At 46.6% G+C, this 25,098-nt stretch overlaps 1 protein-coding gene across 45 annotated transcripts in view; it reads left to right on the top strand.

Moving 5' to 3' along the window:
• RBFOX1 (RNA binding fox-1 homolog 1) overlaps positions 1 to 25,098 on the top strand; it is a 2,003,336-nt gene that overhangs the window by 1,647,205 nt on the left and 331,033 nt on the right. The window contains exon 1 of one of the 45 annotated variants that reach the window (XM_019754128.3): positions 12,924 to 13,292. The exons of 40 other annotated variants lie outside the window; for them this stretch is intronic. In XM_019754128.3, the coding sequence (XP_019609687.1) occupies positions 13,206 to 13,292 (87 nt within the window). In that variant the 5' untranslated portion in view covers positions 12,924 to 13,205. Of the gene's footprint in view, positions 1 to 12,923; positions 13,293 to 25,098 lie in introns of those variants that run through there. 4 more of the 45 variants (XM_074323052.2, XM_074323053.2, XM_019754111.3 and 1 more) reach the window with 4 other exon arrangements.

Genomic DNA, 25,098 nt, shown 5'->3' with positions numbered 1-25,098 from the left:
AAGGAGTAAGAAAAGTCCAGGGGCCTGGAATAGAGGGAAAGAGAAGGGGAAAGAGGCAGATGGGCCAGAATCCACAGTGTTTGGAAGCACTGATATGGGGGTCAGATTTAATTCCAAGAGGAATAAATAAAAAGGAGGAAAAAAAAGATTAATGGTCTTCAAGCAGGGGAGGCAGAGAATTGAATTTTGCCTTTAAAAAGACTAGTTTGGCTGTTCTGTGGAGAACAGATTGGAGGGGGACAAGATTGAAAGCAGAGGCTCAGGTAGGGGAACACTGCAATATTTCAGGTGTGAGATGACGGTCATTTGGACTAGGAGTTGACAGAAGAGATGGACGGACGGGAGTGAGAGTTTTGAAAAACAAGGCTGATACTCTTTGTGACACCTCTCCATCCCCCAAAGCCAGTGTTCAGAAAAGAGAACAAATATAACATGCTAGAGGGGGACATCTGAGGGACGTGGTGAGGAGGGTAGTGAGTGTCTCAGGAGGCAATGACCTGGGGTGTGTGTGTGGGGGCTTCACCAGAGAAAATTACAATCCAGTTTCAGCATATTTCAGGCCAGAGCTCCCTGGATGTTATTTGGCCAGAGCACAAATCTCATCCGCAGGTTTTACACCTTGTTTGGTAGCAGAGTTTGCTGCACAAAGTTGAGCCCCAGCTCTCACATCTTAGCATCTGACTTCTCATTGGGTGCGTGAGGTGTGGAGAGAAAGCCTGATGAAATATCCAGTGGGCAATGCCGCCATCTCCCCCTCCGGTCGGAGGAGTACAGCAATAAATGCATCCCTGCAGTGTCAACAATCTGACAAGTAGCACTCATCTTAGGGACCTCTGCCCAGCTACAGGGGCACGTGCCGTACCCTCTCTGGAGTTAAGTTTCTACATTTGTGAAATAGAGGTGGTAGCAGGCTCAGGAGTGTAGGGTTGTTATATGACTGTGGCATAAGATTGTTCATATAGCATCCAGCACGGCCCCAGCCAATGGAAAGAGCTCAATGCATGGTTTTAGCCTTGATAGTGGCGGTGGTGGTGATGGAGGTGGTGATGGTGCTGGTGGTGGTGGTAGTGTTGGTAATGATTGTGATGGTGGTGATGGTAGTGATAGTGGGGGTGGAGGTGACGGAGGTGGTGATGGTGGTGCTGGTGGTGCTGGTGATGGTAGTGTACTGGTGGAGGTAATGGTGATGGTGGGAATGATGGTAGTTGTGTTGGTGGTACTAGTGGTACTGGTGGCAGTGATGATGGTGGAGACGGTGGTGCTGGTGGTGATGCCGTTTGGTGATGATGGTGCTGTTGGTCAAAATGCAGTGTGTAAGGTAGTTCCACACATGAGGACCTGCATTTAAATTTGGTTCACATCTGCCCATTGCCGTCTTGTGTGCCCATCGGCACCCATGTTTTCTCATCTGTAAAATGGGTTGATGAAACTTGTTGCCAGATTGCGATGACTAAATGAATTACTATTTGTAAAAAACGACAGTGCATCATCATTCATTCTAATAAAACCAACTCTCCAAGGAGCATAGAGAGTGTTGGTTAAATAATAAAGTGGCACAGGATACAGCCTTTTGAAAAAATGTACCTAGTGGCTTCCAGTCTGGTCCTTTCTTCTCAGTTTGGCTTTTCATAGCAGCAGGAAGGCTGTCTTCCCCTTCCCTGCACTGTAGACCCACCCCCATCTCCATGTGTTCCGCGTAGAACAGGTGTGTTGCGAGCTGAAGTTCTGGCAGGGTGCAACGTGAAAAAGACTCCCAGTAATTATAAAAATACCAGCGAGGGCTGCTTAGCGAGGTAGGCAGATGAGCACACCACTAGCCAGCATGATAAATAGTGCCTGCAAATGTTAGGTCCCGGTGGGAGTGTGGGAACATATGGGGATAAACCACACTAAAAGTTGGGCATCTTTGGTAAGTTTTAAGCCGTTAAGGAAGGCCACTCTAGCGCCAAGTTTTCTCTTTCTTTTTTATCCTAATTTTAAATCCTTCAGTTCCCTTTTGTCCCTTTGTTCTATTTTGGTCCTAAAAGGAGCATTCATCTGTGAGGCCACCCACCAGTCTCCAAGGAAGTGAGGTACCCGGATGGTAAATCCTACAACAGCCACCCTGGAATTTGTTAATTTCCACACTGAGCTCTAGTCAGCATTGTTGGGCGAGATGCAAGGAAACACAGTAAACATTTTCGGGAATGCCGACTTGTTGAGTTCAGATCCATGATAGGCGGGTGTGCAGAAAAATAAGAACCTACACATCAACCAGCCCAATAAGCTTCTAAACATTTGCAGAGGGGCAAACAGCTCTCTCTGCGAAACATTATTTAAAAAGAAGATGTGGACTGTGGTAGGTTGGTTTCAGGTCAGTGTTTCTGCGTCTGGGTCTGAATGTAGTTTGGACACGGTGTAGTCTGTGTTGGCATGGTTCTGAAGCAGTGGGATTTGTCTGGAAGGATATTTTGGGATTCTTGTTCATTGCCCAGGCGGTTTTTCCAGGACTCACTGAGAAGAGGTTTCCGTATAGATGCAAGGTTTATAATGAGTATTGGTGCAGACTCCTTCATGGATTTCCAGGATTCCTTCCTTAGCAAATAGCTCCATATCCTTGGGAATGCAGAGCATGCAGAGGGAAGAAAGTAGGGTTTGGAATTAGGCCCGGCTTTGGCTAAGGCCCTCCCACTCAACTAGCCAGGACTGAAGTCCACTCTCTGAGTGACATCCCCTTCCTCGTCTGTAGAATGGGGTTATTGTGAGTACTAGACCACACAATTGTTACAAGATTAAATGGGTTACCATCATTAAAGCGCTTACAATGGTGTTTGGCACGTAGAAGGTTCTAGAAAAGTGTTTCTTTATAAAAATAAGCAAAAAATGTCTTTGATGACTTCCTTTTATGTATGTGTATATGTGTATCTGCTATTCTTACCATCATTACTGAATCAGGCCAGAAGCTATTCATTGCAAGGGATAGAAACCCAACTCACACTAGCTGAAGCAAACATGAGGATTTATCAGTTCACGAAACTGGGCTATTGGGCATCCACCAGGAACAAGAGTAGTGGCTTAAATGCCTGACATCCATGTAAATGGAGATGGTCCTGCAAGGGTCGTAACCACCTTGAATGAAGTTCACCCACATACAAGTGGACTCAAGCCCGAGGAATATTTTAAGTGCCTTGGTACATCACTTAGAGTACCTCCCAGAACAACCCTGTGAGGACAGTGTCATGGCCTCCAAATATATAAGTGCATCGATTGGGATTCAGAGAGGGTAAGTAACTTGCCCAAGATGACATAGCCAGAAGATGTCAGAGCCAGAATTTGTACCTCAGCTCTAGTATCTGAGTTCTTAGCCAACATGCTACATCACTACTATAATAAAAATTAAAATAAATTTGTTTTTTATTAGTTAATTGGAAACGAGCAGAACTAAATTTTCAAAAAACACGTCTTTCCTGGAGGAGGCAGCATAGTAGGGGAATATCTGACTCAGGAGGCAGGTACACTATTTGCAAGCTGTGTGATCTTGGGCAAGTTACTTAACCACTCTGTGCTTCAAGTTCCCTATGGGTAATAACAGGACTTGCCTGTATAGGGTTGTGATGAAGATTAATGAGTTAATACATAAATGGGTTAGAAGGTATCTGGCCAGTAGTAAAGGGTATATATGATCTGTTTAAAGAAAAAAAAAACATTTAAAAATAGATTGTAATATAAGAATCAGAAAGGAAATGAGGTCACCCAGGGTGGTTCTTCTTTTGCTGTCCCCAGAGAGTCCCAGAAGGGTACTGCTAATCTGGGACGTTGCAAAGCCCACCTGTCAGAGGCTCTCTGTTGCCACCAGCTGCCTGGCCATGACATCGTGGCGAAACCATTTGCCGTGGTCAGCCCCGCGGCTCCTCCTGTCAGGTGCTCAGCAGCACAGCTTGGCACAGCCTGGCTCTGGGTCGCGCCGAGCTCTGTCTTATCTGCAAGACCAGATGACACGGGCTCTGAAGACACAAGTCCATACCCCCTGCCTCCATTTGCCCCCCGCGCTGCGTTTGAGGGGCTCCCTACCGTACCTCCTAACACCCACGTGTCGGTCTGATGGTGTCTGTTCTCTGGCCTGAAGTTGGAGGTGAGGCTTCAGCGGAGAGAGCTAGCCCGTTTCTTTGGGCGACTGCTCGTTATTGGGTGAGAGGCGAAGGGATGTGTTTGGATCTCTTAGTGTCGGAGTCGGTTTGACAATGTTGGAAGGGCCGTCAACCCCCTGCAATGATACGGAAAATTTTGTGCCGTTTTCTGAGAGGAGGGCAACATTCTGAGAGTGGTGTCCATGCATCAGGAACAAGAGTCCAGAATCAACACTTCACCCCCAGAAGAGACCTTGAGAAGAGAAATTGCCAAGGACACAATAGCCCTGGATGCCGAGGGGATGCTTCAAGAATCACAAAGAAAGGTGTGAAGCTTTGCAGCATAATCTCTGTAGCGCACCTTCTGGATCACCCCGCTCCTCTTTGGGATCCTGTTTGCTCATTTCCACCTGCCTTGGGCCTCCCCTTTCTCGGGAGGTGTTCCCCACTTTCTCAGGGCTCCGTGGGGGTGTGGCAAAGGCCAGCCCTTCCCAAGGCCTTGAAGTCAAGTCCAGCTATCTTTACTGGCTTTGTGTTCGTCTTCTTTTGCCTCTCATGGCTCTTGGAATGGTTGAGATTGAGTGAGGGGTTGAGGGTGCAGGAGACAAGGGGGCCACTCAGCTTAAGTTTAATCCAGGCCAGCATTTCTCAAAGTATGTTAATGAGTGTCACATGCCCCAAAACGTATTGTCATAATGGTTAACAACCAGAACTCTGCAGCCCTCATTCAAGGTCCAGTTCAGTTCTTTACTAGCCTATATTTTTGTGCCCAATTAGCTTCACCTTTCAGTGTTCCTGTCTGTGATGCAGTGAATGTAACAGACTCTACTTCCTACGTATGTAGAGATGCTAAACTGAGATGATAACACGGGTGATGAAATTAGTACAGTGCCTGGCACAAAGTAAGCATTAAAAAAATGGCAGCAACTGTGACGGTGATGATGATGGTGACGCTCCTGAAAATGCTGATGAAGATGCAGGAGAAGAGGAACAGGAGAAGGAATAAAGGACTTTGCACAAGACCTGACACATAATTAATTCTCAATAGCCAGATATTCAAATAGATAGGAAGATGGAAGGATGGATGGATGGATGGATGGAAGGAAGGTTGGATGGATGGATGGATGGATGGATGGATGGATGGATGGATGGATGGATGGATGGATGGATGGACAGACAGATGGGTGGCCAATTGGTCATCGAGTAAGTCTGAGAATGTCTGGTACAAACAAAATCAAACAGATTTCTAACAGATTTCTTTTTTTGTTTCCCTTGTGGGACCTCTCAGGGGCTTTACTATGCTAATAGTTGTCATGAATCCCGAAGAGAGGGAGAGAGAGCGAGAGCAAACTGAATTTCTCCCATTTCTTCAGCCACGGGATTCTTTTTACAAGGAAGCTCCTCATGGGGCTCTATTGGCAGAGCTTTGGGAGATGCCAGTCTAGGCACTTAGTCTCTACCAGTAAAAGGGCGTGTAGAGCTCAGGTGATTGGTCAGTTTACAGGGTCCTGGTGTGCACGTGTTTGGGCAGAAAGGCCCAGGTCGCACCCTGGGGACTGTGCAACTGGCAGTGTCTGTCGCCAGCTCCTGCAGGGGCCTGCAGCACAGAGAGCAGAAGACCGTCGGGAGGGCACGCAGGAACATCTAGGAAGTGGCTGGTGATTCTTCCCCCATTCTGGGAGTCCCCAGGGAGTATTTGTTTGCCTCCAGCAAGGTCAACAAATCCTCACACCCAGTGGCCATTCATCCCCAGGCAGATCAGGGGTCAGTTCCTGAAGCTTTGTCCACCTCAGCAGAGATGAAGTGCTGGCCTGGTGTTCTTAGATTTGCTCATTCAGCCGGTCAGTCTGGCTTTCAGAGGAGAACCTGGTCAAGAAATGCTTCCTGAACCCGGAGGAAGGCAGTGCTGCCTCCACCACTGGGGCTTCCAGTTTCCAATGGGATCAGCAGTCTCCCCACGACAAGACCTCCTGGAATTTTCTCTGTGCGTCTTCACAGTGTGGGTTTTGGAGGTGGGGCATTCCGATTGGGCAGAGTGGCCCAGGGTCCGGCCTTCTTTGGGTTACTCCTGAATCAAAGGCACGCTCATCATCCCCACGGAGCCTCATTTGAGTTCGAGGTGCTCACATTCTAGTTTCGAAACTGCATCTTCCATTGACGGAAATCACGCGCACAGGCCGGGTCACTTCCCTGTCTTCCGTTTTGGTTTGGCACGTGGAAGGAGGGGGTGCGTTCTGACCCAAGAATGCACAGCACAGGTTGTGTTGGGAAGCACTGTTTTAACCAGTTAGCTTTGGAGGGAGGAAGAGTTTTGATACTCCCGGTTTGGGGGAGGACCGGTTTGATCTGGTTCATGTAAAATAGGTGCCGCTAAGGCTGCTGCTGTCGGGAACACAACCACCAGGACCCATTTACTGAGCCTGCCATGAGCCAGCCCCTCAGCTAAACATGTCTACATATGACTCTTATTCAGATCTTTAGACCACCCCACGAGGCTTGGTTACTAATCATATGGTGATTTTGCGTATAATAAATCTGAGGCACAGAGAGGTTAAGTATTTTGCATAAGAACACACAGCAATGGGGGGGCGGGTAGGGGGCTGCGATTTTGATATGAGCAGTGTGTCTTGTTGTGAGGGGCCATGGCTTCTCCTCCCAGGGTGTGACTTTCCTGGTCCTCTGCTGAAGATGCAAATGAGGCGGGTGCCACTGGAGGAGCAGCTGGTCGATGGCCCGTGTGTCCTCCCCACAATCGTGGATGCTTTTCCTGTGGAAGATCTTGCCTTCCTGGCAATCTCCGGGATGCTTCCAGACTCCCCTCTTCCGGGAACCCATCTGTCAGTCCTGGCCATGAGGACCATACGCATTCCAGAGCATCTCAGGGAATTTCTCTTTGAGGCCCCCACTTGGTAAAGCCCTTCCGTGCTGTGCTCTCACCTGGATTGGATCTGATTAGAATGCATGTCTGCTGGGGAGTGCAGTTTATCGATTTTGGTTCAGATTGTTGCCCTAGTGTGGCCAGGTCACGCATGATGACCCAGCAGATATTAGGGCCATGGAGAAGGGAAAACTGGCTTTTGGTAACTGACACAGCACCCCTTTTGCTGTTTAACCTCGAGCAAGTCACTTAACCTCTCTGAACTCCCACTTGGTCCTGTAGGTACTACAGGTGATTCTCAAGTGCTTACTGAGCAGCTACTCTATGCTCAGTCCTGTGAGAAAGACATTTAAAGCAAATGATTAATGAGAGGGTGGAGGAGATAAAGTGGGAGCATACCTGGATGTGTTCACCAGCCAGGTGTTTACAGTCGTGGGACAAATCACTGCTCGTCTAGGGCCTTGGATGAGCAGGTCATGAGTGCTGGGGAAGGTGGGGGGCTGCCTGGAGGACCCAGGAGTGGCTGCTTGTTGAAGGATGGGGTATTTATGTCAGCAGTCATGTAAGGGGGGCAGAAACAATGAAGGCATCAGTGTTGGGTGTTGGGGGGGTGTTGAGGAGACAGGCCTGACATGAGGACAGAGAATTTTGTCCTGGGAAACAATTTTGCAATGAGTACATTAGAGACATTCTAAAGAAAAACAAATAAAAACAAACAAGCACTTTCTGAACACCTTCCAAGTACCAGGACACCCCTACACAGCCTGTCATGGCATGGCAGCACTCCTGGGAGAAGGTACAGGTGTCCCATTTTACCCCTGAGGAGCCCAGGGCTCTGGGCGGAATATCTCATCCTGGATTAAATGCATAAAAAGATGACAGAGCCAAGAGCCCAACCCGGCCTCCCCAACTATGAAAGTCGTAGTTTTTCCATTGTACCAAGATACACCCAGGTCACTTGAAATAAAACCGGATTATCTGGAAACCCTGGCAACCTCTTACCTTTACTCACATGCTTCCAAAATCTTCATTCAGTCCGTCATTCTGTCAGGCAACGTTTGGGGAAACTTTGTCCAGTCACCATTTCAGTCAGTGGGTGAACAGGAATGAATGGCATGTTTCTTTATGTGACACAGTCTGCCTTCTGGAAGGAGTCATCGCACGTAAAAGAATTATTATGCAGTGCTAAGTGGTTGCAGAACACAGGTAATGGTGCAGTTAGCGCTGCCTGGGGTAGTGGGGAAGGCTTTGCAGAAACTGTGACACTTGATTTAATCCAGCAAGGTTGAATTAGAAGGAAGAAATGAGAAAGAGAGGGAGGGAGGGAAGGAGGGAGGGAGGGAGGGAGGAAGAAAGGTAGAAAGGAAGGAAGGAAGGAAGGAAGGAAGGAAGGAAGGAAGGAAGGAAGGAAGGAAGGAAGGAAGGAAGGAAGGAAGGTCCTGCATAGCAGGCAAGTTTGTGTGGAAACTTAGATTCATATATTTGGCACAGGCAATTTGCCAGGTGTGGTCTGCAGAAAGAATGATTTGTAGAACGAAGGGTAGTGTGTGTTGGAGGATGAATCTGGAAAAGTAAAGCTGAGGAATATTGTGAAGGGCCTGGAACATGTAGGAGGTTTTCCATCATCCACCTTGGCCTGGGAATGGGTGGTAGGACTCAGTAAATAATCTGCAGTTATCTGTATTAGGCGTTAACCACTGTCAATATCCAAAAGGTAAGCGTACAATTAATACCATCAGAGAAACACTCTGCTTTATGGTTTTTGTTTTGTTTTGTTTTGTTTTAATGGTCGATAAGGAGCAACTGGCATATGGCATTTTCAGGAAGCAAGAAAAAAAAATGGTGGAGACAATCTCACAGAGCTCGATTCTCCTGATCTGTGAATGAGGTCCATCCTTCCCAGACTTCAGTGATTGTTCCTACAAGGAAATGTGGCCCAAAGTTTCTAGATCTCCCAGTCTTTCCAGAGATATCATAGATCTAACTTTTACGTGCAGTGCCTCCATTTACAAATGCTGGCTTTTTTTTTACACAATGCAGACTAATCACCATCATTACCATCACCACCATCACCACCATCACCACCATCATCATCCTTAGCTATGGACAGGATTTGGTCCAGGAGGCTGCAGTTGGTCTACTGGCCAACAGAATCTACAGTGCAAATGGTGGTCTTCTCTGAATGCTCCCCTCTCCCAATGTCCAGCCAGCACTTGTGTTTCTGTCTCACACAATGTTTAAACTTTGGGTGTCTGCCACTCAGAAGGGCTGGTGGTGGACAGAGTTAACCACGTGGTAGCGCTTAGGTTTTGGGGAAGAAGATAAACTGTCTGACAGCGGGAGATGGACCACTTTAATCTAGAAAGCAAAAGAGAAGTTAATAACTAAGAAAGGTGTGTCATCATGGAAGGTGGAAAAAGATGGGAGAATTTTTTCCTTTTTTTTTTAAAGGGAGGAGGGATGAGATTGAACTATCAAAGCCTGGCTACGAAAAAATAAGTTTCTTGATGAAAATCCCTAACACGAGGAAGATTGACAGAACTGGCACCAAGGAAGTGACAGCAAAGACAAGAGGCAAATAAAGAGGCAGAAGGGAACAGAAAGCATATATATTTGCCATTGTATTAACTCCTGACTTCCAGAGGTTGGGATAAAATATAATGCTCTAAGTTCGGGGTCAGCAAGCCATGGCCTGTGAGCCAAGCCTGCCCCGTTGCCTGGTTTTGAATGACCCTCGAGCTAACAATGGTTTTTGCACTTTGAAGTGGTTGAAAACAAAAATCAGAAGAAGAATGTTTCATGACAGCTCAAAGCAATAGGAAATTCAGATTTCAGTGTTCATTTGCGTATTGTCTGTGGCTGCTTTCATGCAACAGTGGCAGAGTTTGGGGTTGCTGCCACAGAGAGAAAAAAGTCCACAGCATCTACAATATTTCTCTGCCCATTTACAAGGAAAGGTTTGCCATCCTGTCTGTGATGGCAAGAGTGACAATGACACATGGACCTTCAGTTGAATTCCGTCCTGTTCCTAGGACTACCTACGTCCCTCAGCCACTACCAGAAGGATCTCCCTTGTTCTTTATTTTATTTTTTTATTCTATATTTTCAAAGTTCTTGCAATAGGCCATGAACTTAATACTGTGCACTAGACATTGGGTGGCCAACCATTTACCATGAACCAGTGCCCCAGCTACTGGGGAACAGAGATACAGAGAATGTGGTACCTGCCTTTTAGTGTAGGAAGTGGATCCAAGAAGAAAAATTACAGATCAAGTCAGAATCAGCAAAAAATGTGGGTAGAAGTAGCTAGGTCTAGAGGTGGTAAGGACAGAAGACAAGAAGCCAGGTCAGTAAAGGCCAACAAAATGGACAGAGTTTATTTAACCTCTTATTTGGTTCTGAGCTTCCTGACAAAGTGAAAAAGATCGCAGAAACAATTACTACCCTTTATTTTCAGAGGGAGGAAAAAGGATCCTCCTTACTCAGGAGCGGCAAAAGTTTTTATATTATGTCCTTAGAAAGAAAAAAAGAAAATATCCCTTGCAAAGAATGGAACTGTATATCTGTAAGCCCCATATATAATATATTTCTCATTTCTCCCTGAGTGAAATCACCAGGTTCTTTAAGCAAAACAATACATAGCATTATAAGATAATGACCATTTGTATTTATGTAATTCTACTTTCCAAAACACTACCACAATTTTGCTCACTGGTGCACTCTTGCTGAAGAGTGTGAGTGGATATTATTGTTACCGTTACTCTGTTTAGGAACCAAAAAGAGTCTAAAGGTGTACATTTCTGGCCTCTGTGTCTGAGTTAAGTTTTTTCCTCCTGGTCCAGTGATCTTTCTACTTCATAACATTGAAGAGACATAATTCCCTGGGATCCAGGCCTTACCAAAGTAGCAAACAGCTCTCCCGTCCTGGGAAGCTGTCTCAGGGTGGTGCTGGGAACTTCTCAGAAGAGCAGTGTTGAAAGTCAGAGTCAAAAGCTAAAGTTAGAAACAGTATCAGGCGGTTAAGTAAGAGGGGTCAACTTGCAGCTGTCACTGGAGCTTTCCGAATTGTAACAACATGGCCACTTGGATACATAAGAATCAATTACAGAGAAACCCTGTCAAGATGGTCAAAATTCAGCCTTAAATAATTGAATCCTCTGCCAAACGCTGTCTGCTGTCGTTATCTAGAAATGTAATTACGCAGCTAAATCAAGCAACTAAAATTAGTGTAGTGTAAAAACACCTTGGCTATCTAAAAGGGGAGGCATTGACATTTGGATTTAGAAAAAGCCAATAGTTGCATATGTTTTGCGGTGTCTGAAGCTCTCCCAGTTTCCACAAAATCTATACACCCGGTGTCCTGTTGAGAGTTAGAGGTGGAATGTGGCAAGCAGATGTTTGTTTGATTTGAAGGTGATTTTCAGTGACCCCTGGGCCTTGAGCGTGAGTCGGAAGGACTGTTTTGTCGGTTTCACAGCATTGCTCTCAAAATTGCTCTCCAAACACACCCACGTGCTTTCCTGGTATGAAGATTAGAAGAGGGACCATTTGCATGTTATCTGCACCTTCATTCTGAAGCCACAGATGTGTCCCTACCAACCATCAAGAGAAAAGGAAACATATGATAAGGGCAACCTGTTATATTCTATACGCCATGACACCAAGGACTCCTGTGTCACACAACGCTTTGAGGCAGGGTCTCCGATCTCAGTTTTCCAAATGAAGAAACAGATTCAGAGACACCAAGTAACTTGTTGAATATCACACAGCTAATATCATGGGACCCTTTAGTCCATATGATTCCAACTCACGCAACCCCATGGGAATTTACCTGTTACCGTGTAAGATACCCTAAACAATCATTGGGTATGTTCTCACATTGGGAAGATTTCAACTATTGGTTCAAATGTATTTCTCATCCGTAGTTGTAGTACGTTAGCTGTGCCTTTGATCTCCGGGAACAGGGAGACATCTCTTATTAATATATTGCACATTAATATATAACAAGTGAAAGCTCAAAGACAAAGAATTTGTAGGAAAAAAATACACACACACAAAAGGCATACGACGTTCTATTACAGAGTGAAATGCTGTAATGAAAGCGGCCTGGTTAGAAACTGTTTGCAGCCCGGCACTGCGTCTTCTAAGCGTATGGCCCTGAACAAACAGTTCAACTCAATAAATTTAATAAAAAAAAAAAAAAACAGTTCAACTGATGTGAGCCCCATTTCCCATTTGGTATCTGGAGCTGATAACAGCACCTTCTTAGGGGAGTTGTGAGAATGAAATTACATAACACATGGAAATAATTAAGCTCATTGTGCTCGGCACATACTGCAAATATTAGCAACTGTGTTTCCCTGAAAATAAGACCGGGTCTTATATTAATTTTTGCTCCAAAAGACGCATGAGGGCTTATGTTTAGGGGATGTCATCCTGAAAACTCCTGCTAGGGCTTATTTTCGGTTAGGTCTTATTTTCAGGGAAACACGGTAGTGGTACTATAATGTTAGGTTGGTGCAAAAGTAATTGTGGTTTAAAAGGGGGAAAATAATTGCAAACTCTGCAGTTACTTTTGCACCAGCCTAATATTTGCACAAATTGCCTCTTTAAAATTAAATTGAGAGAGAGAGAGAGAGAGAGAGAGAGAGAGAGAGAGAGAGAGAGAGAGAAACTACACTATTTCCTTAGTTTCTTTTTGATCAGAGCTAAAGGCTGGATACATTGACCTACTGAATTTTAAGTGGCAGCTGATAATCCTGTCAATTTGCGTTTCTCACTTCTTCTCTCTGAAAGCCCCATGTACATCTGTCCCTGCCTTTTGCCCAAATGCATTAGGAAGAACCCAGATCTTAGCCTGACTGCCTCTCTCTCAGTCTCTTGGTCTCTCGCTCCATCTCTCCGAGAACTAAATTAACGAAAAGAGTATTTGGTTAGTCATGTCAGGCGAGCTGTTCCCAAAAATAGCGCCTTCCATTCTGGTAGCTTCAACTCTGCAGCTGCTGTGTGTGTCTCTTCGAGGTCTGGGAAGAAAACTTTCACATTAAGAGTTGCTGATTCGGATTTTCTTTCTTTCCCTTCTCTGCGGTGATGAGCCTTTGGCTCCCGACAGAAGCAATCTGGCTCTCCGCTTTGTAGTTCGGAAGAAGTTGGGTGTATGGATTTTCCCCTAACCCTCCTTTGATGTGTTGAGCTGCAGAGGGAATACCTTCGCGTAAAGCATGTTGCCTTCTCAAGGAGTTCTCCTGCATCCCTATGGAGTACCCATGATTGTTCCAGCAGCCCCCTACTTCCCCGGACTGGTCCAGGTAACGCAAGGCCACTGCCAGCGAGCAACTTAACTCCAGAGTGCTCAGAGTAATAATGGGAATTTTTATGGCTGAGAAAGCAAACACTTTTAATACAGGAAAAAGCCCTCGTGTAGTCAGTGGGAAGACAGTAGGAAATCAAAAAGATGGATCACCCTAATCTGGCTATTGACATCTCTCATGGCTGAATAAATGGTGTAGTTGAGCTATATTTGCTTGTATTGATCTGGCTGCTGTTTAACATTCATGCCTTTGCCTCAGGAGGTTGACCACGGGGCAGAGGAGTTGCTCTCCTTCCCCGCTTTCTGGGGGGACCTGGTCTCCCAGAACGGATCATGAGGCTGGGTATCCTATCATGAGGTGACATGGTTAAAAGCTTTCACACAAGGAATAGAAAGAACATGAAATAGGCGTTCATTCGTCTGTTCTCCTTCACATGGCTTGTCTGTTTTCACAAAAGCTTCCCCGACCTGGGTTGAGTGGTGGCTCTAAGGCAGAGAAGAAGCCTATTGGTGGTGAATTTATGAAGTTCAGAGATTATTCTAGGAATCGCTTTCCAGCTCTTTATATCTGAACGATGGCAAGGGGGTGGGGTGTGGACGTGTGTGTTGGTTTTACCCTTAAGACTGTGCATCTGTGTACAGAGAATCACTTATGAATAAGCTATCGCAGCCTTGTTTTTTTCCCCTTACCCAAAGTGTGTCTTTTGAAACAAGCATTGGATTCTGGGTGGATGTCTGAAGCTCTCTGTGGAAAGCTAACACCTACTAGTAGGGACAGAGCCCAAACATCGCAGGAGACCCAGATGGTTTTTGTTGTTGTTGTTTTTCTTTTTTTGTTGCAGAACAACCATCCCTTTGTAATACATTCTGTATTTTGTTCCTATAGGAAAGGAAAACGAAACCGATTAGTATGTCCTTTTACTGTCAACCTTGTGATATTTTAAAGTTTTGCAGCGTCTTAGCTCATTAATTCTAGTTTCGGGGGAGGATTCTCAATGGACACCTTTTTCCCTCCCTCTTTGAATGTCGTTTGGTAACTTGAAGAACCCTGGCGATCAGAGACATTCAGGGGCAATTCTCAACAAAAGCAAAACATGGTGTCATCCGGATGTATGTACGTTGCTCAATATGGAGGTTCTGTGTTGTGTGTGAGAAATAAATGCACGGCCTGGAGAATGGTCCTTAACAACATGGCAATTGTTCTGTCTGTCCTGGCGAAAAGCAGGTCAGTGCGGTGTGCATGGAGTTTGAAGGACTCAATGGCAAATTGAGTGGCCTTTTGCTTCCGTTGGAAACTTGGGGTGAAGGTCGGCCATTGGACTTTGGTCAGACCCTCTGCGGCCCCGTCCTATAAATAATTACAAGCAAATTGTATCCTGCGCTCTATGCTGATTGATGCTGAAATTGCTTTTGAAAGTTCTCATAAGTTCCTGTTATAGATTAAGTGCCGGTATACGAAAAATAACGGCACCCACTGAAATGGGTGAATGTAATCAGGCTTAATGGACTCGAGAGCTTGTTGGGAATTAAATAACTATCGATTTGCTGGAATGTTGCTGTCATTACAAAATGCCACTCTGGAAGTATTACCCCAGTGATAGATGAGAAGACTCATGGGTCAGCTGAGAAATTGGGGAGACCCTATTTCTTCCTCCTTTGCAGGGCGTTTGAGAAAGGTATCCAGTTATTTTGGGAAGAAACAAGTGATTTTACTTGCAAATCTTAGCCTGGCCATACATTGTTTTCCCAAATGACACCTTTGGTAATGAGGAAAGCAGTGTGGCTGGGGGCCTCTAGACCAGCTGCTATGACATACGTCATCTTCTTCCCCTCCTATCCCCGTGGAACACACTGAAAGCTGTGGACAGGGAGAGACTGGCTTTATTTCTGGTGTGCTGAGATGACCCATGGTATTTGCCCATTGGCATCATGAAATTCACATCACCCCATTACAGTAAAATGTGCAAGGGGAAGAAAAGCAACTCAAAGAGAGAAAAATGTAACACTCACACACACACCTGTCAGCTGAAACTCTGACACCAGCCGCCCTCTGTCAACTGCCTTACCAGTTCCTTAACCTTGTGGGTTTCTTCCCAACTTTTCACGATGCAAGGGCTTTCCTATGGGGAATTAAGGTGCCATCCAGACCTTAGTAATGTCATCAGAAGACAGTAGAATGATCCAGAACAGTCCGTGTACTCCATCATTGGTAGCTAGGTCCCTTTGACTGGAGATGTGCAAACGGAGCCAACCGGCCAGTGGTAGGGTTGTTGTGTCATTGTATGAGCTTCTTTACAAGGTCTTTCCAACCTCAAGAGCCAATGGTTCAATGGCAGAAGAACTTCCTTTTTGTAATTCTTTCCAGTGCCACTTTTTAAAATTCAAAGCAGCATTGCCATGTTTCGTCTTCTCAGTTCAAGAAAAAAATAATTGACCAGACATTGTAAGAGGTTTCAGGAAAGCATCACCTCATCCTGCAAAGACAGTAAATGGAGGTGTTTCCTGATAATTCTGGGGAAGTGAGTCACCAGACCCTTTTGTTCCAGCGGTAGATTCAATAGTTACCAGTGACCCACCCCCATTTCCTAGGAAAACCAGAATCTTGACCACTTTGGGTCCCTCGAACCCGTCATCTGATGTCTAAACTTGTTGAATACATAGCAAGGTGGATAGTTTTTGTTTGTAGTCATGTAAAGAATTCTAGAATGCCTATGGTTGATTGAGCTGAGCCCGTGTGGACTTTCTCATGGGTCGTAACAAGCAGAGAGCAGAAGAGCAGTATCACCAACTGCATTGTCCAAACATCGTTCCTTTCCCTTGGCATGCACCTCAGTCTTGGTATTTTGGGGTAGAAAGAACACATGCCTGTTCCCATTGAACCTCTTTATTTACTTCTCAACTTCCAGCAATGCCTTGAGCGATGCATCTGCTGTCTCACCCATGAGCAAAGGAGGTCTGACAAGTCCATTGTCAAGGTCAGTCTTGAGTCCAGATGCTACCGAGGGGACTTACCAAGGCATGGACCATGGCTGCACAATGCCAAGTGATGTAATCCAAACGGTGGCATTGTAACTGAGTAGTCTGTTTGGTTAGTGTTGAGGTGTCATGAACTGTTGGCTCTGGGTTGCAAGTTCAGGGTTGCACCCCTCACTCGCGATATCTGTCCAACAGATAAGTCCTTGGACCATACATGGCTCGATCGTTCTCCATACTGGGGCAAATCATTCCCATCTCACTCAGGTATCATAAACAATGGGTCAGAAGACAGTGTTCCTAGATGGAGGACAGTGTAAGCAGCCACCCCTACCTCACCATGCATTTGCTCACTTGGTTAGTTATTCATTCCCTACCCACATAATCTATATCAGGCACCGTTCTAGGCACCGGAAAACAAAGAGACCATCACAGCCACTCACCTGTGGGCATATAGCCTAATGTAAGAGGACACTAGATAAACACAAAACTGTAATAATATAATACAAGCAGCGGGAAAGAATGGTAGGAAACAATGACTGAATACTTACTATGTGCCAGAGAAAGGGCTAAATACTTAATATATTATTTCGAATTATTCTCACAAGCACCCTAAAGTTGGGCACTATTGGTCTACCATCCCTTATCTGTAATTTTGAATTCCAAAAAGCTCTGACAATCAGAGGCTTCTGGGAAGAGTTTGGCACAAAAATTCATTTGGGAAGAAAATTTACCTGAAATGATGTGTGGCCATTTATGGGTTTTCTTTACCCCACTTTGTGTGAATATGCATATATTTTGCTGCAGGAATATTTATGTGTTTGATTTCAAAGTGTTGTCCCAGACCCTGCTAAGGGCATGACAGAATCAGTGTTTTCACAGAAATACCTTTCTGGAGACAAAACAAAACAAAAAACTGCATTTCAAAACACAGGTCGCCCCCCCGGGTGTCAGACAAGGAATCAGTGTCATACGTTATGACATTCTTTTTGCATTTGGGGAACCTGAAACTGACCCTTAGAGAAAGGTAGTTTGCCCAAGGTCACAAGGAATGTCAGTGACAGCGCTGAGTATTGGACTGTGTCTGTAGGACCACAGCCTTCCCTCTTCATCCGCCGTCCACTGAGGAGGTGCATTGATAGGAGTGCGTGTGCAAACACAGGCGGGTGTGTCTTAGGATGGGGAAGAAGGTGCTTCAGAGGGAAATGTGGCACGTGAGTTGGGTTGTGGGACTCAGCAGGCGCTCACTGGGCAAGCCCAGGAGAAAGTCCTTGGCAGCAGAGCTCAGCACTTGGGTGGACGCCTCGAGATGGACCTTCAGTATCTTTCCCAACCCACTGGCACGGTGGGACTTGACATAGTTTAAAACATATGTCTCAAAAGTCAAAAGACATAGGGCAAAAGGGGCTGGGAGGAATCTCAGAAACGGATCTCCTAAGCCCTGAATCTCTGTGTGCCCCACGTGGGAATGGGCTCCCCTGATTCCCATCTATGATTCAACAGGTGAACGCAGAATGCCCTAGATTTGTGTCCTGATCACCCTCCGCCATCCCTTCTCTCGGAGACAGTGAGCTCTCGGAAGGCTGCTTTCCGACGTAAACTTCACAGGGCTGGGCGGTGGCTGTGAGGTGCGGCTGAATGCCCCCCTGGCGTGGATGGCATAAGCAGTGGTATAAGCAAGCCTGCCGCCTGGGTTTTGAGGCAGAAATCACCATCCCTGAATGCGGCCGTGTGTTTTACGAGACATCTGCCTACCCATATGTAGTCACACCAGGAATTAACCAAGTGCTGCTTTTAACGATGGACTGAGAGGAACCACCCTGCGGAGAGGTAGAGAAACATGTAGGGAACTTGCCGGTCATTTGGATACATTCAGGGGGAACTTAAAAGCAATGAACTTGTTTTGCTCTGTGGCCGGTGGAGCCATTTTCAGATCTTGGTCTTGCCACCCTGCTGTGTTATCTGCGTGTTCTGAGTGTCGGCTGGTTGGGAAAGAAATCAGAATGTGCGGCGGCTATAAATGCTGGTGGCGTCATTTACTCTGAGGCTGCTCCATCTTTGTCACTATGTGACTTTTCAGTGCTGCCCAAGAGGCCGTGTCAACAGCAGACTAAATTAAAGAGTCAGGGAGGTGGCAAATTCTCCAAAGAGAGTTTGGCGTCAAACAGGCCCAGGTTGATACATTGGCTCTGGCATTTACTAAGCGTGTGGCCTTGGGCTTGTCAATTAACCTCTCCAAGGCTGTTTTCTTAGCGACAGAATGAAAGCCGGAGTGTACCTGTTTTGCAAAGTGGCTGTGAGATTTCAGTGTGATTCATCTCTTCATCTGGCAGTTACTTATTAAGCACCTACTGTATGCCAGGCTGTAAACTGGGAGAGGGTGGTGCGTCAGAAACAGACAATCACCGTCAACACATAGCTTATCTCTTAATATATGGAAAAGGTCTGACGTACATATATATGTGATGTTTATTTTGTATTGTGCAGTATGAGAGAGAGACAGCGACAGAGAGGAGAGACGTGTTTATTTAGGACCCTCTTATCTGCAAGTGACAAAAGTCTAATTCATAGTGTTTAGAGGGAGAAAAGAAAATGCCCAGTTTCAGGCACAGGTGAATTCTGAGGCTCCAGGGACCCAAGTCATGTCGGTCGCCCACCCTGCAGTTGCTGTCCCTCCTTCATCTTCATTGACAAGCACCCCATGTCCAAGCAGTGACACAGATGGTCCCCTGCCATTCCAGGCTTACATCCCAACCCGCCTTAGCAAGTCCCTTTCCCAGCTGTTTCTGCAGAAACCCCAGAGCTGGAGGGTAGGGGTCCACCTCACTCTCACTGAGTGAAGAAAAAAAATGAGTCCTGTTTTTTAAAAAAGTGGGTGTTGGGTAGGCAAAAATGAGGTTCTCGTGATCAAATAATAATAGTGGAAGCTATTACACACATGTTTATTTTTTCTCCCCCAAACCCTGCACACACCCTCCCCAGGGAAGAAAGTGGTGGGTTTCTCATCTTGCTTACCCTGACTGCTTTTTGCCAATGATCGTATTCACCAGGCAGTTGACTGTCACCTACTGTGTCTGCCTTCTCCATTTGTGCTCAGAGGCAGCTATGGCCATTTCCGTCAGCGTCCTCCCACCCGAGTTAATTAGGAGTGTCTCCCACCAGGGTATGTTTAGGACGTTTTTCACTCTATTCCAGGTGAGGACACCGTAAGGTAGAGACAGTCTGAGAAGGACATCCAGTAACACCATAATGGAGGCAGGCTTGGGTTTCTCAGAGCATGCAAACACATCACTTCTCATTGCATTGGCAAGCCATACATAAATAAATATAAAATCGAGAGATTCTGTTCTGCTTTATAGCAATGCACTTCTTTTAATTAAAAGATTAAAGGGCCACTGTCAATCTCGTCTGATGAATATCAGCCCTATAAAAAGGATGTGTTTCTGCCGCAGCCATCTGTCATTTTGATCATTTTAAAGGCATGCTATATCAGCAAGTATGCTTTTTATAATACGTGGGCCTGGGCCAGGCTGGGCTGAAGAGGCTTGTGGATTTCACACTCCACTCTGCTGCTTTGGTGTTCAGCAATCTGAGCCTCTGGTGGTGAAGCAAAGCCTCCTCCCTGTCTTTTAAAGGTTGTTTTGGGTAAGTGCTTTTCGCAGCTGATTTATGATGGAGACACTCACCCCTGTTTGTGTTTCCCTCCTGTCTAAAGATAGACTGAGCACACATGCATCCCTCCAGCGTGAAAGCAGCCCGCATGTCTGCTTGCTTGACTTCTGAACCCTAAAAGGTGTCCAGAAACCTTGAACCCGACACTCCAAAGGCCTTTTCCTCTGGGCAGCTGGGACGGTTGCTTTCTGCAGCGCCCAGATTCTAACTGGAGCTCCTCAGGCTTGTAAACGGAAGAGGCAGAGGAATTACAAAATGCATTTCTTCGTGACAAGAATTATTTATTGATCACGGGTTCCGTGTTAGGTTCTCTTCTAAGCTCTGGAGACACTGAGATGACTAAGACCCCAGTCTCTGTCCACAGAGGTAGGGAGATGCCAGCAGAGCCAGGAGTTAGAAATACGTGCTTGAAGGTAGAAATCTACAGAATCTACTGCACTCACTCCACCCAATCTGACTCTTCATCAAAGATGGGTTTTTCTACAATCCCAGGAAGATGGCCTCCCATAGACAGGTTCTGCATCCTTCCCAGATGGCAGTTTCTGGCATTTTCCAGGGGACAAAGGGTGGTTTTCTTTTTCCCCTCGTTGTGTTTTTTGTTTTGTTTTTTGTTTGTTTTTTGTTTTGTTTGTTTGTTGTTTTTTCCCTCGTGTTTTTTGTTTTGTTTTGTTTTTTTGTTTGTTTGTTTGTTTGTTTTTTAAGGGGGAAGGATGACAGCGCAGTAGCCAGCTCTGCCCGGTCCTACCTAGCATCAGAGTCCAGCACGTTCCGACTGTGGTTAAATGTGGCCCCCTCAGCTGTCACCTTTTCATCCACCCTCTAATCCACATTGGCTTTTAGATGTGGAGAGGATTTGGAGACCAAGGAGTCCATCAGCCTGTCCTTTCCACAGTATTCTCACAAACCACTCTCTGCAGGGCTCTTTCTGCATATTTCATGAGGCAGCACAGTTAAGGATTTCGACCAGAGAATTTAGTGCACAGGATTTAGACCAGGGAAACCTGAGTCTGGCCGTGAGCCTCTCTTGGTGACCTCGCTGAGCCTCCACTTCCTCATCTGTAAAATGGGAGTGATATCCCATAGGCTTTGCCTCCCAATGTCAGGAATGCAAGAGCTCAAACATGACCACAGACAGGGCCTTTGCGACATAGCCAGGCCGTTATTCAGGCAGCATGACGTAACGCCAAGGGCTGGCTGTTCCACTCAACCAATCCGAGTCGGCATCGTGGCCCCTGCGTGCTATGGGGCATCACCTCTCTGAGCTCCCCTTGTCTCACCTTGACAGCGGGAACGGTCCCACCCCCTTCAGGTGGGGTCCCTGAGGATTTGATGAGATGATATTCATGGAGCACTGAGAGCAGTGTCTGCTGATTGTAGGGACTTTGTGACGGTTGGCCACCATCGCTGTTGTCATGGTTTCTTCATGAGAGCCGGGTTGCTGCTGTTTCTCATTCTTCTGAAGATGCTCCAGGTTTGGGAGTCGGGGGGCACATTTGCAGCTCTCTGTTCCCCCTTTCAGCAGAGACTCCTGGAAATGACCAGGTGCACATTTTTGGTGCCACTGGACAGAATGGGGTGCAATCGGGGAGTGTGACGGAGGAGAGAGGGATGGGGTTTCTCATCCTTAGCCCGTGGCCATGGGTGGTAGCAAAGCCATATCTGTCCCACTCCCTAAGTCAACAGCCTGGGAGCTGGGGCTGCTCAACACTCCCAAGGAGCATGACAGGTCTCAGTCATGTGGCATCCTGTCCCCAATCTTTGCCCATGTGCTCCAGCAGGACATCTGGAGCTGGAACTGACACTGGGTAGGAGGTGGGGGAGGGTGGGCTTTGAAGGGGGAAAGATATGCCCATCCCCTCCCCTCCATGTGGCTGCAGCCTTATGGGGAAAGAGTCTTTGGGACCACCCACACCCCTGTTCCATGCAGCTCCTGGGACAGCGTGAGAGCTTAATAAATGTTAAATAATAAGAATAGCTTCCATCTGTCAGTTCTCCGTGACAGGGAGGCTGTGTGAGCTCAAGACTGCCGATTGGCCCCGGGCAGCTTGTGGGGAGCCTTTGGGGGAAAACACAGCTCCGAGCCACTCGGAGGACCTCCTCCATCCAGGTGCTCACGAGTCCTGCTGCTGCTCAGAATCGGGGCAGTTCGTCACCAGTGCAGGAGTTCTCCCTGAACCCCGGCTCTTCTTCCTCAGCGTCGCAGCGAGCAGGGCCCAGTGAACTGTGTGCCTCACCGGCAATCCTGGGCTTCCAGTGAACAAGTGGATTTGGGAACTGGTGTGGATGACCAGTGCACGGGCTTTGTTGAGGTTTAAAAGGGGCAAGGGATCTGCCCTCTGAACAGACAGTGTCATAAATTCCTACTTCCGTCATTTTCTTGGAAGACAATGCCTACGGGGCTTGTCGCATTTAGTTATAATAAAAGCAAGAGCAGCTGCTTGTTTTCAGACGTTGACTGTGTTATCAGGCTGTGTGTAAGGTGTCCCACCTCCAGTAGCTAATTAGAAGTATTGTACTGTAGAGAGGAGAAAGCAGGTGAAGAGGGTAATCTAGGGGTGTGGGCTCTGGAGCAGAGGACCGGGGTCATCTCCTGCCTCCACCTGTGTGACCTCGGGCACCGCTTACTCCCTGTGACCTTCGGCAACGTGTCTACTGTCTCTGGGCAGCGTGCACCCTGTTGGGCGGGCGTTAAAGGAAGCAAAGTGTATTGAGTCCATATCCCAGGGCCGGCCTGCCTGCCTGGCACATGCAAATGCTCAGTAAACGTGTCAGCAAGTGTGTTTCCAAGCACACTGCGCCCCACCACAGCTAACACCAACACCAAACCAATAGCAGAGGCAGCAGTGAGTGTTTGCTACACGTGTACACGGGAGCCACTGTTGCATGTTGGCTGAGCCCTCGAGCCCACCTGCCAGGTCAGAAGCTCTGCTGTGCCTCCTTGGGAAAGTTCCGAGACCACTCTGGGCCGCAGTTTTCCAATCTGTAAAATGGATGTAGTCAAAATACCTAAAGCCGTGCTTGAGTGTCGTCCTCCATTGGATGGGGACAATACCAGAGCGGCTTGTAAGAATCAGATGAGTCACTACTTCTAAGCAACTTGCAATGGAGTATAGTGAGGGCTCAAGGAAGGAGAGAAATAATGGTAATAATACAGTGAGTTCTGCATAATTATTATATATTGTATGTTATATATGTGTAATACGCATTATACATAATAATACACAGATAAAATACATATTATATATAATTAATAATTTCTAATTATAATATACTATTATAGATAATGATATAATGATATATTATGGATTACATAATGACACATAAGTGAAACATTAATTACATATAATATGAATAATTATACAATAGCTACATATAACATGTAACATAATAATTAGGAATATATATAATGTTACACACCGTTATATATTATATAACATTATGTAGCAAAAGTTATATAATATTTACATTATTAGGTAGTTGTATTATGATAATGATGATATAATTATTTAATTATATGGTAATGTATTATTAGTATTTCTATTAGTGCTACCGCTGCTGGTCATTCCCTTGGCTACTTTCCGTGGACTCTTCCTACTGCTCTAAACCACACTGGAAAGACTACATTTACGAGGAAACTGAGGCTCAGCCGAGCAGAACACCTGCCCCAGCTCTCAGGGCTGGGAAAGGGTCGGCCTGGGGCCCCACGCAGGCCGCCAGGCTCCAGAGCCCAGGTGCACCGGCCCAAATGGCTCTGAGTGGCTTCGGTGCCGTTTCGCCACCCTCTGGGGGAGAACAGCCTTGTCTGTTCCCTTTTGCACCTTTTCTGAGCAGAAGACTAACACGGTTTTGTGCTGCTGTCATTTCTGATCAGCTTTCTGTCTGGCATCTCTGCTCCAGGAGGGTCCCCTTCCCCCGTGGAGACTGGTTCCTGGGGAGAAGATCAAAACCAGAGGCGGGGCGGTGACACAGGGTGAGGAGGGGACTGCTGGGACATGGTCCTTCTGGCTTCTTTTTGGTTATCAATGTCTGAACCTCCTGGAAATAACACTTTCCATTTTCCTTTTAAACACAAATCAAGCCACGTTACCAACACACATTCTCTGTCAAATATGTCAGTTACTCCAGGGGCTGTGGACAGCTTACAAGTGATGTATTCTATTGTTACTCTGGCGGTGTGTGATTTCTCCCTTCACCAGCCCTGCATTTGTTCTGGTGAGAGGTAGACACACCGAGGTGCCCCACTACCTGCGAGGTTTTGACAGAAAATGTGCAATTGACATGGCCTCTCCATGACCATCTTAACAAGATGGCCCTTGGGCTTCCTCGAGACTGGCTGAGCGGGCAGTCTGTGTTTGCCTGGAGCCTTTTCCAGGAATTTGGGTGGGGGCTTCTGGGCTCTAATGAGGTAGGGCTTGTTTCACACCTGGCATTTTGGCAGGCAGTCCCCACTGTGACTTAGCTGGGGGACTTGGTGCCGTCTGCCAGAGGGCCTAAGATTTGAGCGGGAGCCGAGCAGATGTTGGATGCATTCACTCATCACACAGAACGCCACTCATCAGCTGCCGCGTTCTGCCCCTGTCTGCATTGTAAGGGACCGGAGATCCCACTTGCTGCATGGCGACAGGGTGGCCTGGGGATGGATGAAAAGCCTTCCCCGCCATGGGTAATGCAGAGCATATGGGATTCTTATCTGTCCAAACAGTCGTGGCGTTTGAGTGTACGATGCTCTCTGCGTGTGATTCCAGAGTCAGAGTCTCGATAAGGAATACTTTGTAGTTTCCTCTGGGGAGGGACAGGGCATGTGTTTGATAACATCTCTGCTTCCTGGCCTCCTACTTCCCTGCATGCTGGCGTTTGCTGTAATTACCTGATCACTAGTGTAACCAAACCCCCTCCCCTCCCTGGTTAGGTGACTGTCCCTCTGCCATCTTGGTTTACGTGGTAGGGCCTTGTCACTGACACATCATGGTATTATTCCAGTGTCCCCGATGGCCCAAGAATGTCTGCATCATTGATGTGTTCACATCTGTTCAGGTATCAGAAATAAGTTGAATTGAGGACTGTTTGACTTACCCTGGGTTGGGAGACCACAGGTGATCTCCACCGTTTTGAATATCAAGAAACCAAAGATAAGCTGGGTCACCTGATGCTCAAGGGTG

The sequence above is a fragment of the Rhinolophus sinicus genome, chromosome 10 (assembly GCF_057876585.1).
Source record: "Rhinolophus sinicus isolate RSI-liver-muscle chromosome 10, RSI-T2T, whole genome shotgun sequence".
In the NCBI taxonomy this organism is placed as follows: Eukaryota; Metazoa; Chordata; class Mammalia; order Chiroptera; family Rhinolophidae; genus Rhinolophus; species Rhinolophus sinicus.
The sequence above is the reverse complement of the archived record's forward strand: the minus strand, read 5'-3'. Positions and strand labels throughout refer to the sequence as shown.